At 37.8% G+C, this 17,470-nt stretch overlaps 1 protein-coding gene across 1 annotated transcript in view; it reads right to left on the minus strand.

Moving 5' to 3' along the window:
- The window catches only part of TUT4 (terminal uridylyl transferase 4), a 3,240,181-nt gene that overhangs the window by 445,804 nt on the left and 2,776,907 nt on the right, over positions 1-17,470 (minus strand). The window contains exon 27 of the mRNA XM_044086854.1: positions 7,826-7,989. Coding sequence (XP_043942789.1) covers positions 7,826-7,989 — 164 coding nt within the window. The remainder of the gene's footprint in view (positions 1-7,825; positions 7,990-17,470) is intronic.

Raw genomic sequence — 17,470 nt, forward strand, 5'->3', positions numbered from 1 at the left:
TTTCCAGAGGGAGGGGATAGCATTTTCGGATAAAGTTCTGTTGATGAGGACAGATATGGGATCTGCAATGGCATCTGCAGTTATTTGCAGGTACTCTGCAGGGAAGAGGTCAGCAGCGAGGGTGGTAGGTTTTAGTTTTTTTTTTAGAAGTGTTTTGGTATTGGTTGGAAGCTAAATTTGGGGTGATTATTGGGTAGATTAGGCATGTGGTTTAAGTTAGAGAGGGTTAGTTGATTTGCTAGGGAATGGATTGTTTCAGTGAAAAAGTTATTAAAAACGTTAGCAATAGTCTCTGGGGAACTATGGGTGTAGTTAGCCGGGGTTGAGGTGGTGGAATGACCTGGATGAAATAGTTGTCTTAAGCCTGCCCAGAACTTTTGAGGGTTGTTATGGTGTTTTTGAAGGAGATTTTAGTAGATGCTTTTTTTTATCCAGTAAAATAGATTTTTTTGCATCAGTCCTGAGTTGACGATATTTTAGATAGTCAAGTGGGACTTTAGTTGTTCTCCAGTTGGCCCAGGCTCTGTTTCTAGTTTTAATTTTAGCTTTGGTATCTTTTGTGAGCCATGGTGCTGTATTCGATCTAGTTTTTATTGTACGTGCTGGAGCATGGGAAGCAAGGATACTTAGGAATTTAGTGTTAAAGTGATCTATGGCCTCCTCTAATGTTAGATTTTTCAGTTTTGACCAGTCAACTGCTTTTAATTCATTTTGGAATATAACAGCGTCAAAGTTTTTCCTTTTTCTAACGGTTTTATATTTGGGCTGGTGAGGGTTTCCTGTCTTATGTTTTATCATATAGGTTAGACAATGGTCGCTGAGGTCATCAGGGAGAATACCAGCTGTGTACAGTTAGGGTTGGTTATTAACTAGGATCTAGTCAAGGATACTTTCCCTGTTGGTTGGTTTGTTTATCCCAGTGGGAGAGGTTATGGTCTGTTTAAACCCAGATAAGTTTATATGGGTGGGGGGGTCAGTGTTAAAGTCACCAAGAACTATGGTTTCTTGGGGATATGTAGTGGATAACCAGTAAAGGTTATCTTCTAGGGTATTTAGGTTGTTTAGTGGCAGAATGTAAGCACAGACAATGTTCAAGTGCTTGTTTTGGTTAATCTGTAGTTTGGTTATGAGTAGTTCCGTGTTATTGAATTGGGGAGGTTGAATGGTGTCTCTATTAACGGTTAAGAGTATTTTTGTAAAGGACTGCTATTCCACCTCCTTTCCTTGTAGCATGGTCTAACCGATGCATTACATTACAAAGCAAAGAGTGCTTAACAGCCTTTCTGACTTGTATGAAGACCCTTATAAATATGCCCAGTCCATAACACAACAGATTACTATGATTATGGAGAAGTACTCCTTGCCCTGGAGCAGCTTATCATTCTATGGGGCTGACAGTATCAGTGTCAACTAAGGCATGAAATCTGTGGTGTATTCTTGAGTAAAAGAAAAGTATCCATCAATGCAGAAAGCTAACTGTAGTGCCCACATCATTCATAATGTGTAAAAAAAAATGATGCAGTGCAACTCCCATATGATGTGGAAGTCTTCATTACAAAACTGTTCAGTTATTTCTCAATTTATGCCACAAAGATCAAAGATATGGAAGACATTTTTTGAGTTCTGTGGCACTGAATTTAAAAATCTTCTGATGCACATGCCAGCGAGGTGGGTGTCACTCCTTCCAGCCATTGGCATAGTAGTTAAATCTCTCCCAATGCTCTAGCTGTATATTCTCTCTACCAGGTTGAGAATGAGATTGCCAGTAGGTATGGCAGTACTTGTCAGACAATCAGCATGGAGAGTGCACTGCCCCAGTACTACTTGTACCTTCTCAGTGTTGTGCTTGTTGATTTTAATGAGTACATATGTATACTAGAAAAATCAGTACTTAATGCTATGCAGACATTTTCACTGATGGGCTCTAAAGAAAAAAAAACGTGGAACGGGAATCTTACAGCACTTATGATCTCATTAGATGGCACTTCTTGCAACAAGCTGAAAAGTGACTTCATTGTGTTCCTGAAATGAGCAAGTCAAATACTTGGAACTCTTGTTTAATTTTAGTTAAAACAGCTTCTAGTTTAAGTTGTCAAAGTCGGCTTTACCCAAGCTTTTTGCTTTCTCTGCTCTCGGTCTGCTCAACATCGTCAAAGACAGTCTTTTCCAAGACTATATAACAATCCAGCTCCTTCTTCAAAAACTGTGTACCACAGGCTTATCACTAGGAGAAAAGAAGAATTTTAGCGATGGGCCTGAGCTCACTGTACTTTATTTGTTAATTGCTAGGGTACTGTTAATACCACTGTCAAATGCATTTCTACAGAGGGCTTTTTGTTTGGTCAAAAATAAATGGACAGATTTGAGAAACTGCTGCAGCATCTACTTGTTAAAAACTGAGCTTATGTTGACTACAAATTACCAGACAGAAGAGTAACAAGTTTGGTGCCAAAGGGGCTGCTAACCTGGGTGCAATATTATAAGTGGTACAACTGAGAAGTGTTCATGCATTTTTTTCTATAATGGTATTTTGATATGTCAGTACATAAAGACGCTTCATTTGGGAAAGGTCCTTTTTTTGGTTCTTCAGTTAGGGTATGGACTTGGCTGTAGGCATCTGAGTGGTAAAACGTAGTAACTGACTTGATATAGTTGAAGTAGGTGTCTTTTTTTCTTTTGCTTTTCACATGAAGAGCTGAGGAAGTGGGAGTTACTTCTTCACTGGACTGGTACTGGCCACTTTGTGAGCAACCAATGGCTCTTATCAGATGAAATGCAGTGGGGACTTCTTCATGCAGTCAAATCAAACAGAAAGTACACTTTTAAAAGGAATGAGAGATTTATTTTTTACTGTGTCTATATGTAATTATATAATACTGTAACTGAATGCATGCATGCTGTCTTGTGATATGTGTACAGAAAATGAAATGTGAATTAAAATACCTTTAGTTTAATATAGTGTACAAAATGTACAATTGTTTATTTTTTTGGACTTTACAATAAACATACTTAACTGTATGTAGAGAGTTTTTTCTCCTTAACTACTTCCGTGGTGATGTCCCATGCTTGGCTACACCCTCTACATGTGACCACATCCTAAGTGACGTCATATTGGCCTCAAACCTGTGTCCCACTTTGGACTAAAAGGTGGCAAAAAAAGGTGCTTGAATGACTAAAAAGCTGAAGGCTATTGTGGAAGTGGAACCTTAAAATATATTTTAACATGTACACAGGAAGGTAACAGTAAACAAATAAATGTAAAAATAAATAAATCCATTCCATAAAACTTGATTTAGTGATCTACACTGGGCTGCATGTTAAACCATTTGGGATACTAAATTCAATTGAACATGTCACCAACTAGGATTTTGGATTGTGTTCTAAGACTCATGATGCTATTAAAATGCTAAAGAAATTCAAAAATGATAAAAATGGAATAGGTGGATGAAGTTGTTTAGACTTAAAGTTATGTAGCCCCAATTTCCAATCAGAATGAGTCTACAATTGACTTTCCAAACAGGCAGCCAATCAGCATGATGAAAAAAAAAAGAGGAGGACTGGCCTTTAAATTTCACACTTAATAAATCTTCTCAACTGTCTGCTCTGACAAAAAATGTTTTCAGATGATTTTGGCTCCTGCACCTGCCAACCATAAAGGCTTGCCTCTACCATACAGTCTCAGCTCCATGGACGCCTCTTAGAGCCAAGGCAAAAGCTGTCTGGGGGGGCATCATTCAGAGTGATTTGTGGTCTCACTAGCATCCAAACAATGACAAATTAGGATAAGCTAACACCATTCATAAGTCTGGGAGAGATGCAGGCCACCTTCCTAAGGTGGCCCATAATGTCACCTCTTATAGGCACATACTTCCACACGTGTGCTATGAAAGCAAATGACCATCGGTGGCTTGATGAGCCTAATATCAACACCCAGATCATACTTCTGTGTCACCATCTTTCCTCAGAGGGATAATAGTAGAGTGTGGCTGTCTCCACTTTTCCCTCCTTTCCAGGATGGGCCCAACCATCTTCCCTTCTGGTGAGCCAACTGCTGAGCTCAGGATGTCTGGGTTAAATTAAGGGCTTCTTATCTCTTTACCATAGGGACTAGCTAACGTTGTAACTTTTGCTAATGAACTGACAGTTTTGAAATAAGGGATTTTTATTCATCCCCTTGGGTAGTTCAAACCTTGTTCATATTTTAATATAAAGGAAGCTTAATCTGAAGATAGCACAGTTATGTTATAGGTTACAAGATGATGCTAGAAGCTTCAAAGCATCCTGTGAAAACCATGTCAGAAAGATCCTGCAGCAGTCTCCGAAAGCAGTTCTATAATTTGAGCAGAACAGAGCAAAAAAGCCTTAACTCAGCTCAAGTTTTGATCACATCAGGTATATGAATGCAGGCAAATGAGAGGGATGTATGTATACAGAAAATTATAATTTAAATATCTTTATCGCAGGCATGTTGAAAAAGGGACTTTTGTTGTCTTTATAAAAGTGGATAAAAGTTTAGGAGTTTCAGAATACTTTACATGTTATACATGGGGGAGAAGCATATACAGCTAAGGGGTCTGTAACAGTTTCTAACCTGCATCAGCTCTCAATGTGCACATATTAGCACCAATATGCCATATGTACTACACAACAATGCCTTATTTGAACAAAATGCTACTGGGTTAAACTACAAGGAGCATAGTTTCTTTATTATTAACACTGTTAAAATAGATGGCATATCATCATCCTACAAAAGAAATGACTGGAATGGCAACTGTGGATATCAGTGACCTCCAGGTCTTAATAAGCACACAAGCATAAACAAGTGTTCTGAAACTCACATGCGTGAAGTTAAGGCAATTTATATTGTTAATGGTTGCCTGTTTCCATCCTTATGAAGACCCTTGATATAGACTTATGGAATGAACTTATTTATTCATAACCAGACTACTAATTAACTAGGTAAAAAAATAAATATGGTTCTGCTGCCAGTTGTCATAACTGCCTTTATTATTTTAGTTATACAAGCACATCATTTTGTTCTAGCCATTTCTTTACCTTTTTTAGTAAACATTACTTATTCTACTCTCTCAGCAATGTGCAAAGAGAATTGGTTGACTTGGTTTATCATTTAATTTTTATAAATTTCATTTAAATGCATGGTTTCTTACTATGTGCTGCCCTGATGAAATCATCATGTATTTTTCAAACATGAAAAAGATTAACCACTTTTTGTTTTTAAATTATTTTACTCCTGTGTTTTGAATTTTTCCAGCTGAAACTCTACACTATCATTAGCAGTTACTATTTTTTAGCATGCTGTGTACTTGAGAAACAAGATGTTCTTCAGTCAGAGTAAGGAAAGCACTGCTACCAACAGTGCTTTGTAAAACAAAGGTAGTCCTGCAAAAAATGCAACCCTCTCACTAGCACTACCTTGCACACTGCTCAGGTATGCTTGCCTTACTAACATACATTTTTAGTTGATAAACCACAGATGCATGTTCAGACATGTTCCCCCTTCATCTTTGAGGATTAAAGGCAGCAGCTGTAGATCCGATATGCCAGTCACACAAACAAGGTAAATGCAATGCAAAGTTAAGGTTCTTCAGATACCCTAAATCTTAGGTAGATGGGAGAAGCAGCAAATATCTCAAAATCCAGGAAAGAAATTAATGGTAGTTTCACGGTAATCCAGTGAAGACTAAACTGAGACAATGTGTTTGCAATACAAATACATTCATAAATTAATGCATACAATGTGAATCCACAGTACCAGAGTGTTCACTGTAGTCATATTTTTAAGACTTAAAACTGACTTCTTTACAGTGGCTTTCCATAAACAATTTGACCAAAAAAATGTTGCTTCCAAAGGATCAATTCGTTAATAAATAGATGTGGCAAACCCTCATCTTTTCATTTAGTAATGCACCTGCTCATTCTGTGTCAGCTTGTCTCTCCCTGCATTCAAAGGGGCAAGGTAGAAAAAAATCTTACACAGAACATCAGTCTTTGCAGGATACAGAAGCGCACTCACTTGTAGCATGCACACCTATGGGCAATTTTGAAAATCACAGTTTCAATTTGAACATGTCTCTGGGATGTAAGAGAACACTATTGCACCTAGTGAAACCCAAATTAACACACAAGGACATTTTTTGCATATGTGTCTATCCTGGAAACATTTTGAAATAAGTGTATACACTGAGATGTAATCAAAGTTGGGGATAAAACATTTGGTAGTACAAGGAAGGTCCCAAAAATTAAAAGACACTGTACAAGACAGAAGTATGCTTTGAAAGCAGCTTAGAAAGTATGCTTCTTCTCTCTTTTGCTCAAGTCCAAAATGCTGTATTTCTTATAAAAAAGAGAAAAAAATTATATGTAAATATTTTAGAAAGTGTTTGCCCTTAAGTATGGCACAAAAATGAATCATACTCAACAGATTTTTGTGGTTCTGTTTTTTTAAACAATGGAAGCACAAAGAAAAGGTTGTGTAAAGATATTCAAGAACACAAGAGAGAAGCTGTACATTTTTGGGATATGTGTGCAGCAAGATAGTTTTAATTATTTTGAATGGTAGTGATTTAACTATATACTTTTCTACGAATTTAGAGCATGAGTATCCCTTATACAAGGATGCAGTATGGAGATCAGAAGTGAATGTGGCTTGAACAATTTATTTTTCAATACACTTAAGGGTGTGAGGATTAACAGTTAAACCGCAACACTGCTGGACTGTCTTTTGGAAAAATCTAAATATTTGTAATCAGCACCAAATTGTATGGTCGCCACATGGAGGAACAGCTGAAGTGAAACCTGGCTGCTTTTCAGGAAGTAGTCACCCATTTACTGAATAATGGAGCACTGCAGGACGAGGAGAACTTGCTTCAAAAATGTTTTTGGCAATGCACACAACTTTTGTTTCTCATTAACTCAAGACAACCTTTAAGCTCTATTTGTGATGCATTGTTTTTCATAATTATAACTTGTTCATCTCTAATAATATAATTTTTCACTTTTTATTTTCTCGCACGTTTGATGCAAGCAATGTCTTTCGGCTTTTCCCGGTTAGGGGTTACCACAGTGGATCACCAGTCCGCAGATGATTGGCAGAGGATTTTTTTATGGTGCTGAGTTGACAGCCCGATGCCAAACATTCACAGAAGCCACACCCACATGCACCTACCTGCATGTCTTTAAAGCTCACTCAGCCACAGGGAGGACATATAGACTCCGCACAGAAGGAACTCCAACCGAGAATCGAACTGAAGAACCTCTTGCTGTAGAGGCAACAATGCTAACATCTGCACCACTGCGGCCTCCTTTCTCACACATTTGATAAAACAATCTGACTTTTTTAATCAATGAGCATGTTAATGCACGGTCATAAAGACATTATACTGACTGATGCTGCAATAATTTAAGATTGCAGGCAAATTCAGTAACAGTAATGATTTGCAATTTGTTTTTGGTATTTTGCTGTATACTAATAATTCTCCAGTATAAGCCAACACTGACAGATGCTTGTATGTGTCTGTGCATGTCTATAATTAGAACTAAACTGTTTTCTATTAAAATTCTAAGCTAAGTACAGTTATAAATTGTTAAATATAAAATCATCTGCTTTGTCTTGAGTGGTCCCTATTAATGTGACTGTAACAAAAAATAATTTTCTCTCATCTGATTCAGTTCAACTGAGGCAAGGCTAGCCATCCACTGGTGTGAACATTGCCTCTAGATGATTGTCACTATTGAAGTGATACCCTGAAACTATGTACAAAAATGGTTAAAGGAGTTGTAGATGGATGGATCAGATTCAGTTCACTTCATTACAAGAAATTTGAAGAAATGGATGAGTATATCTTACACATTCTGAAGAGTTCTGAGCATGTGTAGACTCCTCCTGCTTCTGCTCCTCTTTATTAGTTGGAAGGGTCTGTGAATCAGCAATGACCTGCAAGTCTTCTGAGGGCTGCGTCACCTGGGAGTCTGAAATTGCAAAAACAAAAAATAAATCTTAGTGAACGTTATTGTATTATTCAAAGTACAGAAAGATGAAAAAGTGTTCAGAATTTAATAAATAAATGATGTGGGCTTTTGTTCATATTTCATTCTGGAAGTTAAGTGGCAAGGCTCTTTTGGCTGAGTGAATAAAACAAAAAAGAATGAAATGCAATAGTGTTGTGACAATATGCAGGTTTCTAATCATTCAAGAGCTGACAAATCAACCTATGTACAATGAATGCATGAAATTCAATGGCATCTGCAAAAAATACAAAACAATGAAGGTACTCCAACTTGTCCAAAAAAAATGTAAACCCTGTTTTAAGATATCTATTAACTGCATGTTAAGTTGAAAAAAGTCTGTAAGAAGATATTAAGTAAAAGAAATGCTAACAAGCAAGTCTGAATGTATTCAGGACATGGAGAAGGAAAATAAACTTTTTTTTTCACTATTTACAGTGCATATAAAAAGTGTACACACCCCTGTTAAAATGCCAGGTTTTTGTGATATAAAAAATGAGACCACAACAAATCATTTCAAAACTTTTCCCATCTTTAATGTGGCCTGTACAATTCAGTTGAAAAAACAAATAAATCTGTTAGGGGTAAAAATATAAAAATAAAAAAACGTACAATAAGCTGGTTGCATAAGTGTGCACACCCTTAAACTAATACTTTGTCGAAGCAAATTTTGATTTAATTACAGCATTCAGTCTTCTTGGGTAGGAGTCTATCAGCATGGCCCTTCTTGACTTGGCAATATCTGCCCACTCTTCCTTGCAAAAGCGCTCCAAATCTGTCAGATTGCAAGGGCATCTCTTGTGCACAGCCCTCTTCAGGTCACCCCACAGATTTTCTATTGGATTTAGGTCTGGGATCTAGCTGGGCCATTCCAAAACTTGAATTTTCTTCTGGTGAAGCCATTCTTTTGTTGATCTGAATGTATGCTTGGGGTCATTGTCATGTTGAAAGGTGAAATTCCTCTTCAGCTTTCTAGCAGATGCCTGAAGGTTTTGGGCCAAAAGGGATTGGTATTTGGAACTGTTCATAATTCCTTCCACCTTGACTAAAGCTCCAGTTCCAGCTGAAGAAAAGCACCCCCAAAGCATGATACTGCCACCACCATGCTTCACCATGGGGATGAAGTTCTTTTGGTGATGCAAAGTGTTGTTTTTGTGCCAAACGTACCTTTTGGAATTGTGGCCAAAAAAATTCAACCTTGGTCTCATCAGATCATAACACATTTTTCCACATGCTTTTGGGCTGAGCCTGGATGTTTTTCTGTGTAAGAAAAGGATTCCGTCTTGCAACCCTATCCCATAGCCGAGACATATGGAGAATACAGGAGATTGTTGTCACATGTAGTACACAACCAGTACTTGCCAGAAATTTCTGCAGCTCCTTCAGTGTTGCTGTAGGTCTCTTGGCAGCCTCCCTGACCAGTTTTCTTCTTGTCTTTCCATCAATTTTGGAGGGATGTCCAGTTCTTTGTAATGTCACTGTTGTCCCAAATTTTCTCAATTTTTCATAACTGTCTTCACGGTATTCCATGGTATATCCAATGGTGTGGAAATTTTTTGTACCATTCTCCTGACTGATACCTTTCAACAATGAGATCCCTTTGATGCTTTGAAAGCTCTCTGTGAACCATGGCTTTTGCTGTAGCAGGCAACGGAGTAAATGTCAAGAAAATCCTACTAGGATAGATGAACTTTTTTAGGGTTAATCAGAGTCTCTTTAATTGATGGCAGGTGTGTACCCAAGAAGACTGAATGCTGTAATTAAATCGAAAGGTGCTTCAACAAAGTATTAGTTTAAGGGTGTGCACACTTATTCAACCAGCTTATTGTATGTTTTTTACTTTTTCTCCTAACAGATTTGTTTTTCAATTGAATTGTACAGGTTATAGGTTAAAGGTGGGAAAAGTTTTGAAATTATTTATTTTGGTCTCATTTTTTTATATCATAAAACCCTGGCATTTTAACAGGAGTGTGTACACTTTTTATATCCACTGTAGGTATGCAGCACCTACTGCACATGACCTAGCTGAAGCAGTATAAGATACATTTGAGACAATGTGGAAAATAAAAATCCTTCTGAATGAAATGCTTTTTAATGTGAAGGATATCTATTATTGCCAATCAACTGACCTAGATGGAAGCCCTACTCAGTACATCTTACCAGTCTTACTGATTTTGAATTGGCGTTTTTCTCAGAGGCTCTCATTTTGAGGGTGCATTCATTTAGCTCATGACATTACAGCATTTGCTGGCACTAACTAGATAAGGAACCTAGCCCTAAGTTTACCAGATTGCTCCCAAACACTAGTGGGCAAACTTCCTTCAAAGAATTGCATCACAATGAAGATATGCTCCAAAATTCTTAACCATTAATGAAGAGGTATACGCTTGCCCAACTTAATGGAAATTCAAACAGCTGACACTAGATGGAAGGCCACCTAAGCAGAGGGTTATTTTGGGAAAGTATCTGATACAGCAAGAATGTATGCTATAGACAACATAAGGGACTGTTCCTGATGGTCCTCTGACCAAGATGATCCCCAAGCAAAAAACACCAGAGAGGAAAATGTGTGAGGATAACACAAGCACCATAGATCTGAAGGCTGAGTCTTGAAGTGCAGATTTATCAGAGGAAATTAAAGTTGAAACCATGCTTGGTCAAAGTATGCAGTGAGGACCAAATTGTGGCACAGCAACTATCTGCAGTGGATATATATACTCCAAGTAAGCAATGGAAAGGCCATACTCACTGAAGAGTGATCTTAAACCAAAAGACATTCTGATAAGCATTTAGCAGAAAAAGATGAAGCAATCAATCTACCTGAAAAGAGTCTGGCAAAAAACAGCACCTCTCCTACAAAACTGCAGTGGAGACAGCTGTTCTGTCTTCCTAAATTCCTGCACCCATTTCATATAAAACAGTAGCTTATGGAGGACATCCAGGGAGTGAAGGGCCATTTCCTCCCGGTCTTCTACTCAACAAACTGAACAGGAGATGAATACGTACCTTAAAGTCATTTCACAAGCCATTTCTGGCAAGAGACATGAATCAGTCCTAAAGAACACACAATCCTTGAGAAAGACCAACTACTGATCCCTATTTGTGAGAGCCTGCAGCTCTGGGTTCCTGTAAGCACAGGTGACAGCCTCAAAAAAATCAGAACCACCAAACCAGTGGGTTCAAATGCTCAGCATCAATAAGCTAGTGTCTGCAGGTAGTTGTTTTCTGAGTTGTGTGTATCTGGTAATGCATTGTATGTACCATACCTTTTGTCTATGCACTGGCTATACAAACTCCTATTCTTCCAGGTCTCTGAATTGTGGAAGAAACCTACTGACAATCTGCAAATGTATTCTGTACTTGATTTGATCCAAGCATACAGTGCTACATGCTGTCTTCCACAGTTCATGAAGTGCACCAGCTCACTACATATCTGCAGCATATTTATGAATACTGGCAAAAATTAGCCAAAGCCTAGACATGCTAAATCTCAGAAACATGACAACCTGCATGTTCTGAATAACTCTATATGTTTAAAAGGGTCTATATTATATAAACGAAGCATGAAAATGTCGACTCACCTTTGATCGACCCCTATTTCTCGAAGCTGCACAACGTCAAATGGCCAAATCATCTATTTTTTTTCCCAAGGGAAAGAAATTGGTTGGCCGTTCTTTTAAATCTGCCCTTTTCCTGACTGTAGTGTGATCTTGGAGTTAGTATATTTAATTAGTGGGGGTGTGGGGACCCCTCCACATTGTTGTAATGCAGTGTGTGTGTTTGGGTTACTGATTTCTATCCCCTGGAAAGAAATCGATGATTTGAGGGTTCGATATTGTGCAGTTTTGAGAAATAAGGGTCGATCAAAGGTGAGTCAATATTTTAATGCTTCGTCTACATAATATAGACCTGTTTAAAATGTGCACTCACATTTGTTACAATGCCTTACCTGCACCATGGGGTGCTTACTGTTCTTAGTTTCTCCAGTTTTCATTTTTAAAGAATTCCTTTGCAAATTTGCTTTAACGTCCAGAGGCATTAAATGGATGCATATCATGCTGTCCCTCTGTTTATATCACCAAAGCAAAAAGGTAATTTAATGCCTCAGTTAATAAACTCTAAATTTACAAAAGATTTTTTTCAGAAAACTAAGTTGTGTTTTTTTCTGAAGGACACTGAGGGGACTGAATGAGTAACTATAAGTAAAACATTCTTGTTCTTTTTAATAATATTATAAAAAATGTCCTGATGCATTTGGAGGGATAAACTTCCTTGAAATAATATTGATATACAGATAGAGAAATATATATGTGTGTGCTTGCTGTTAAAAATGGGTTGGGTTTTTAAAATGTATTTAATTATGTTTTGATTTTTGAGTGTTTTTACTGAATCAAGAAGTCTAGGAAAATCTGACACGGGTTCAAACAGAGATGACAGTAAAACAACATACAAGATCAGCTTTACCATCACTAGTGTAAATGCAGGTAAACTGTAAGATGGAAACGCATTTAAAAAAGTCATATATAACATGTGGGAGGAGCAATACCTTTTTATCAGAATTGAATTTGTTGATATTTACCATGGAATGTAAATGACCTTAGAAGCATAATCAAAAAGCAAAGACTATCAAATTATGTTAAGTGTAGTGTGTAAATGGCAATGTTATAGGAGATGCATTTGGACACAACTCAGCACGTGAAACGTGACAAAAAGAATTTTAGGGTGGACATTCAGTAGAATATTAGGAATAAAGGAAAGGAGGAAATAATGTTAATTGCAAGAAGGTTCTAATAGTGATAGAAAAGGAAGAAAAAAGATAAAGGGGGATTTCTACTGGAAGGGTTTTTTGAGAAGGGAGGAGTTATATTCCATCTAAAACTACTGTTACGGAAGTTAGGAAAATAAGATTTCATCTGGAAGTATTATTTATGAGTAGGAGCTGGAACATGATTTGCAATAATGGGGATGATATCATGGTGATGAGTGGAAGGTTGGCATAGTGGTTAAGGTGTTCACCTTATAGGCACATGGTGCAGGGTTTGATTCTCACATGGGGTAATTGGCTAGACTTAAAATTGCCCACAAGGGCAGTTAAACTAGTGTTAGTCTATGAAACTATGATCTAGAAATGAAACTATAACAGAAGAGAGCATTCTGAAGCATATGAGAGAATCTAGTATGAAAGATAATTCAGTAGCAACAGCTCAAGAGAGAATATACAATTCCCCAAGGTACAAGAATGGATATACATTTGTATTACACATGAGCATAGGAGTTTAACTGAAACTTTTGAGCCCCTTCTAATAGTAGCTATTTCAGATCCTGCACCAATACAAAACTAAGATGAAGATGCGGGACAGTTATGTAAAAATGAAACACTGGTGCTTTCCTACTTAAGTGTTACAGAGAGGAATTTAAGGAATTGGTAGTGGATATGATTCGAGAGGTATTAGGGAACACAGAAATTGCATAAACACAGTGCCTCCCACTCCACTGGTTTCTTCTTAATTTAGACTCATTGTTCCATCATGCTGTGACATCACCTGTGCTGGATTTTCTATACTAAATGCTTCACTTTGCAAGCGATCCATAACTTCAGTTTCTTTTTCTTTAACTTTTCCATTATTAATCTTTATTTCTGCTTTCCCCCTTTGTTTTCTTATTTATTTTTGTGAAATTTTCCATATCCATTTGCCTTTGTCTGTATTTCCCTTAAAATATCTTTGCTGCTGCTTTTTTGTACTGATTAGTTTTGCTTTCTCCATTCTATAAATATTGCACCATATCAGATCTCTTTTTTTTCTTTCCCATGTCCATACCTCTTTCTCATACCTTTCAAAAATCTGTGGATTTTGTTCTTTATAATTTTGCACTTCCTCTGTTGCTTCTTTTTCCAGGTGGAACAAGGTTTCTTTGTCCATGTAATGTTTTAATAAATTAATTAATTAATGAACACAACTTTGCATTTGAAGCTTTTGGCAGTTTTTCTTGTACGAGTTATTTTTGTTTCCTCTAATTTCTTTCAATCTTTCTGAATATTTTCTATCTGTAAATTCTGGCCTTTTTGCATAATAGAAACAATACATCATCTTTATGACTCTTTTTGGCCTGTCAGTTTTTTGTGGACTACTACTTCCTTCTACAACTGAGGGCCATCCTCTCCCTGTGCCTGGCCTAGCCCTATTGTAGGATGTTTGTGTGTCTCGAGGATTCTACAGTGCCATTTTTTTTTCATTCCTGGCACCAGTGAGTACACCATGATCAGGCACTTTTTTAACCTGGGACCTGTGCATCCAGCTGCCTCTTTTTTTTTTTTTTTAACATACCTCTCCCCATGATACATGCTACATAATATACAGTCTATATATCAGTGTCATCTTGGTGAGATTTTATGAATACAGGGTCCACCATGAGAAGATACTCACCAGGACTTGAGGATGACTTCAGTTCCAGCAAAGCTACTCTTTTTCTTGCTGATTTCCATCATCTGTCCATTGTGACCCCCTAAACCTAAACAGCTGTAAGGTTTGGCCGATACCCAAGTGGATAACTGAAACCAGACCCCACCTTCAAGAAGCAAACATCCAAGTAAGGATAGATATGAACTCCCATTATCCTGAGATGAGCAACTATTGGGCCAATACATTTGGTACAGACACTTAAGAAAACAGAACTAACAGCCAGCTGTAGGCTAGAAAATGCCTCAGCAATGTGATTAGTGGATCAGTCTGCCTTTTGAAGCAAAAGTAACTTTTTAGCTAAACACCAAAGTCAAGAAAACCATATTCAACATATTTTTACTTGTAGTTATGTTTTCATGTAAGGGCAAATCCTACACACAACCTCCACATAAAGGCTGTGCCCTCTGCAGCTGTCCACTATCCCATTACTATTAATCCACTCATATGTCACAGAACTACATCACCTGTGTTGGATTTTCTACACTAAATGCTTCACTTTGCAGTAACAGTAGCCCCAACACAACTCCCTGTAACAGAATCGCTAGCTTAACCACATGGTTAAAACTTATAAATTAGAGAAACTGCCCTACTATGTGCTTAACTTGAGGAAATAATGTTATTGCTAGCAGAAATCGACTGACACTGTTTAATTTCAGTATAAGTTAACAGTCTTCAATTTCCCTAGTTTATAAATGACAAATATAAGATATAATTTTAGTAGTACTACCCAGATCAGCTTTCACAGGATCTTGTCGTATGCTTTCTCCAAGTCTAGAAATGCCCAGTTGGACACTCTGCTCATCTCTAGCTTATTTTCAAGTATCTGTCTCATTGCAAACATCGGCTCAATTGTGCTGCATCCTGATCTGAATCCGAACTGCTCATCTCCCATGTTACATTCTACTACTCTGCATATCCGTTTAGCAACCACTCTCTCCAGAACTTTCATGCAATGTGATAGACGCTTGATGCCTCTGTACTGCCCACAGTTGTGGATGTCCCCTTTGTTCTTGTACACTGGCATGAGTATGCTTATTCTCCAGTCTTCTGGGATATGACTTTCTCTCCACACTGCTATTAGCACCATCAGGAGCCATTTCTCCCCTATCTCACCCAGCATCTTTATCATATCTGCTGTGATTTCATCTGAGCCTGCTGCTTTCCCTTACTTCATTTTCCTTCGTGCTGTTCTTACATCCTCTCATCGTAGGCAGTTTCTGGGGAAGTACAGCTTCTGTGGGATTTTCTTCATTCAAAAGCTGCTGGAAATACTCCTTTCATCTGCCTTTGATGTCCTGTGGACTGATGAGCAAATTGTTGCTGGCATCCCTGATGAAGGGTATCTGACAATCTTCTTTATCTTTCTGACTTTGCCTTGCAACCTGATATAGTTTCTTTGTGCCACTTACTGAGTCACTTCCCAGAAGTTGGTAGAGTGCCTCCGATGCCCTATTCTTTGCTATTGCAACTTCTTTCTTAGCTTCTTTGTTATCCTACCAGTAAGTCCTTCCTATCCTGGTCAGTCTTTTCTATTTCCCACTTCTTCCTGCACGCCTTCTTTCTTTTGATGACTTCCTGGACTTCTGCATTCCACCACCAGCTTTCCTTACGTACCTTATTTCCATACCTGGCTCAGCCACATATCTTTTCTGTAGTCCTAACGCATGCTGATTTTAAGCACTGCCATTCTTGTTCAACTCCACTTATTTCCTTCTCTTCTTGGGATGCTAGAACCCTGAGTAATTCCTTGAACTGTTGTACTTTCTCTCCAGTCAGCTTCCTGGTCTTCAGCCTGGTACAGCCTTCTCTGACCACTGCTCGCAACTGACTGTGGCAACTAGAGGTTTATACTGTGGGCCGACTGTTTCACTGGGGATTACTTTGCAAACATGGATTCTACCCCAGTGCCTTTTCCTTACTAGGAATAAGTTTACCTGAGTTGCATGTTGGCTACTCTTGTATGTGATCTTGTGATGGTCTTTCTTTCCGAAATGTGTTGGCTACTATCAAGCCATTTGCCAGACAAAAGTCTAGAATCGATTCTCCTTCTTTATTCCTGTTGTCCCACCCATGTGGACCCAGGCAGTCCTCATATCCTGTTTTGTCTGTCCGGATATGTGCATTCAAGTCACCCATTATCAACACCAATTCATGTTGTCCTGCTTTATCTGGTAGGTCCTGCAACTGCTGTCTGAATGGACTCTTTTCCTCACTATCACAACCCTGCTGTGGGGCACAAGCTGAGATTATGGAGTTTGATTGCCATAAGTCTGTCATAGTTCATTACAGTATATGAACTACTGAAAAACAGCTTAGGGTTGAAGATAAGGCTACAGTTGTTTACATCTGCACTGAAGCTTTAATCAATAGAGGCAGGTTTTGTTACAAAATACTTAAAAGCTAACTTTCCTAGTAGCCCTTTGTAATAAATATTTCTAGCCTCCGTGGAAAAACTGAGAGAATCAGTTTTAGATAAACTGTTAAGTAAATTTTACAGAAAAATACCACAGGAAAATGGCTAAAGGTTTAGGCATGGTAGACTTTGAGAATATAGAGTACCACTATTTATGATGAGGAAGTTGCACTTGTACTTTAATAACCTACAAAGCTGAAAAACATCTTCAAATGAGACTTAAATAAAAGAAAATGCAAAAGTAATAGATTATGTCTGATCACCACCTCCACCAAAGCGTTTAGAAAAACTAGCTGGATTAAAAGACCAATTACATTCATGTACTTCTACTAAGGGAAGACATACCTATCGGCCTTTGTGCATTAAAACTCAATAGCAACATGCTCTTAAAATATCATAGCAGAGGATTAGAAATAGAAGCACTTTCTTATTTTCACAATAGAATTTGTTTATGTACTAGACCCTATATAGTTAGACATGGAGTGTCTTTGTATAAGTTTAGTTGATTTAACTAGACATGTACTCACAAACAGGTCTGACTTTATGAGGAGCAAGGCTAAATTTGAAAGCC

This window comes from Protopterus annectens, chromosome 10.part0, assembly GCF_019279795.1.
Source record: "Protopterus annectens isolate FY-2018-M chromosome 10.part0, PAN1.0, whole genome shotgun sequence".
Classification (NCBI taxonomy): Eukaryota; Metazoa; Chordata; order Ceratodontiformes; family Protopteridae; genus Protopterus; species Protopterus annectens.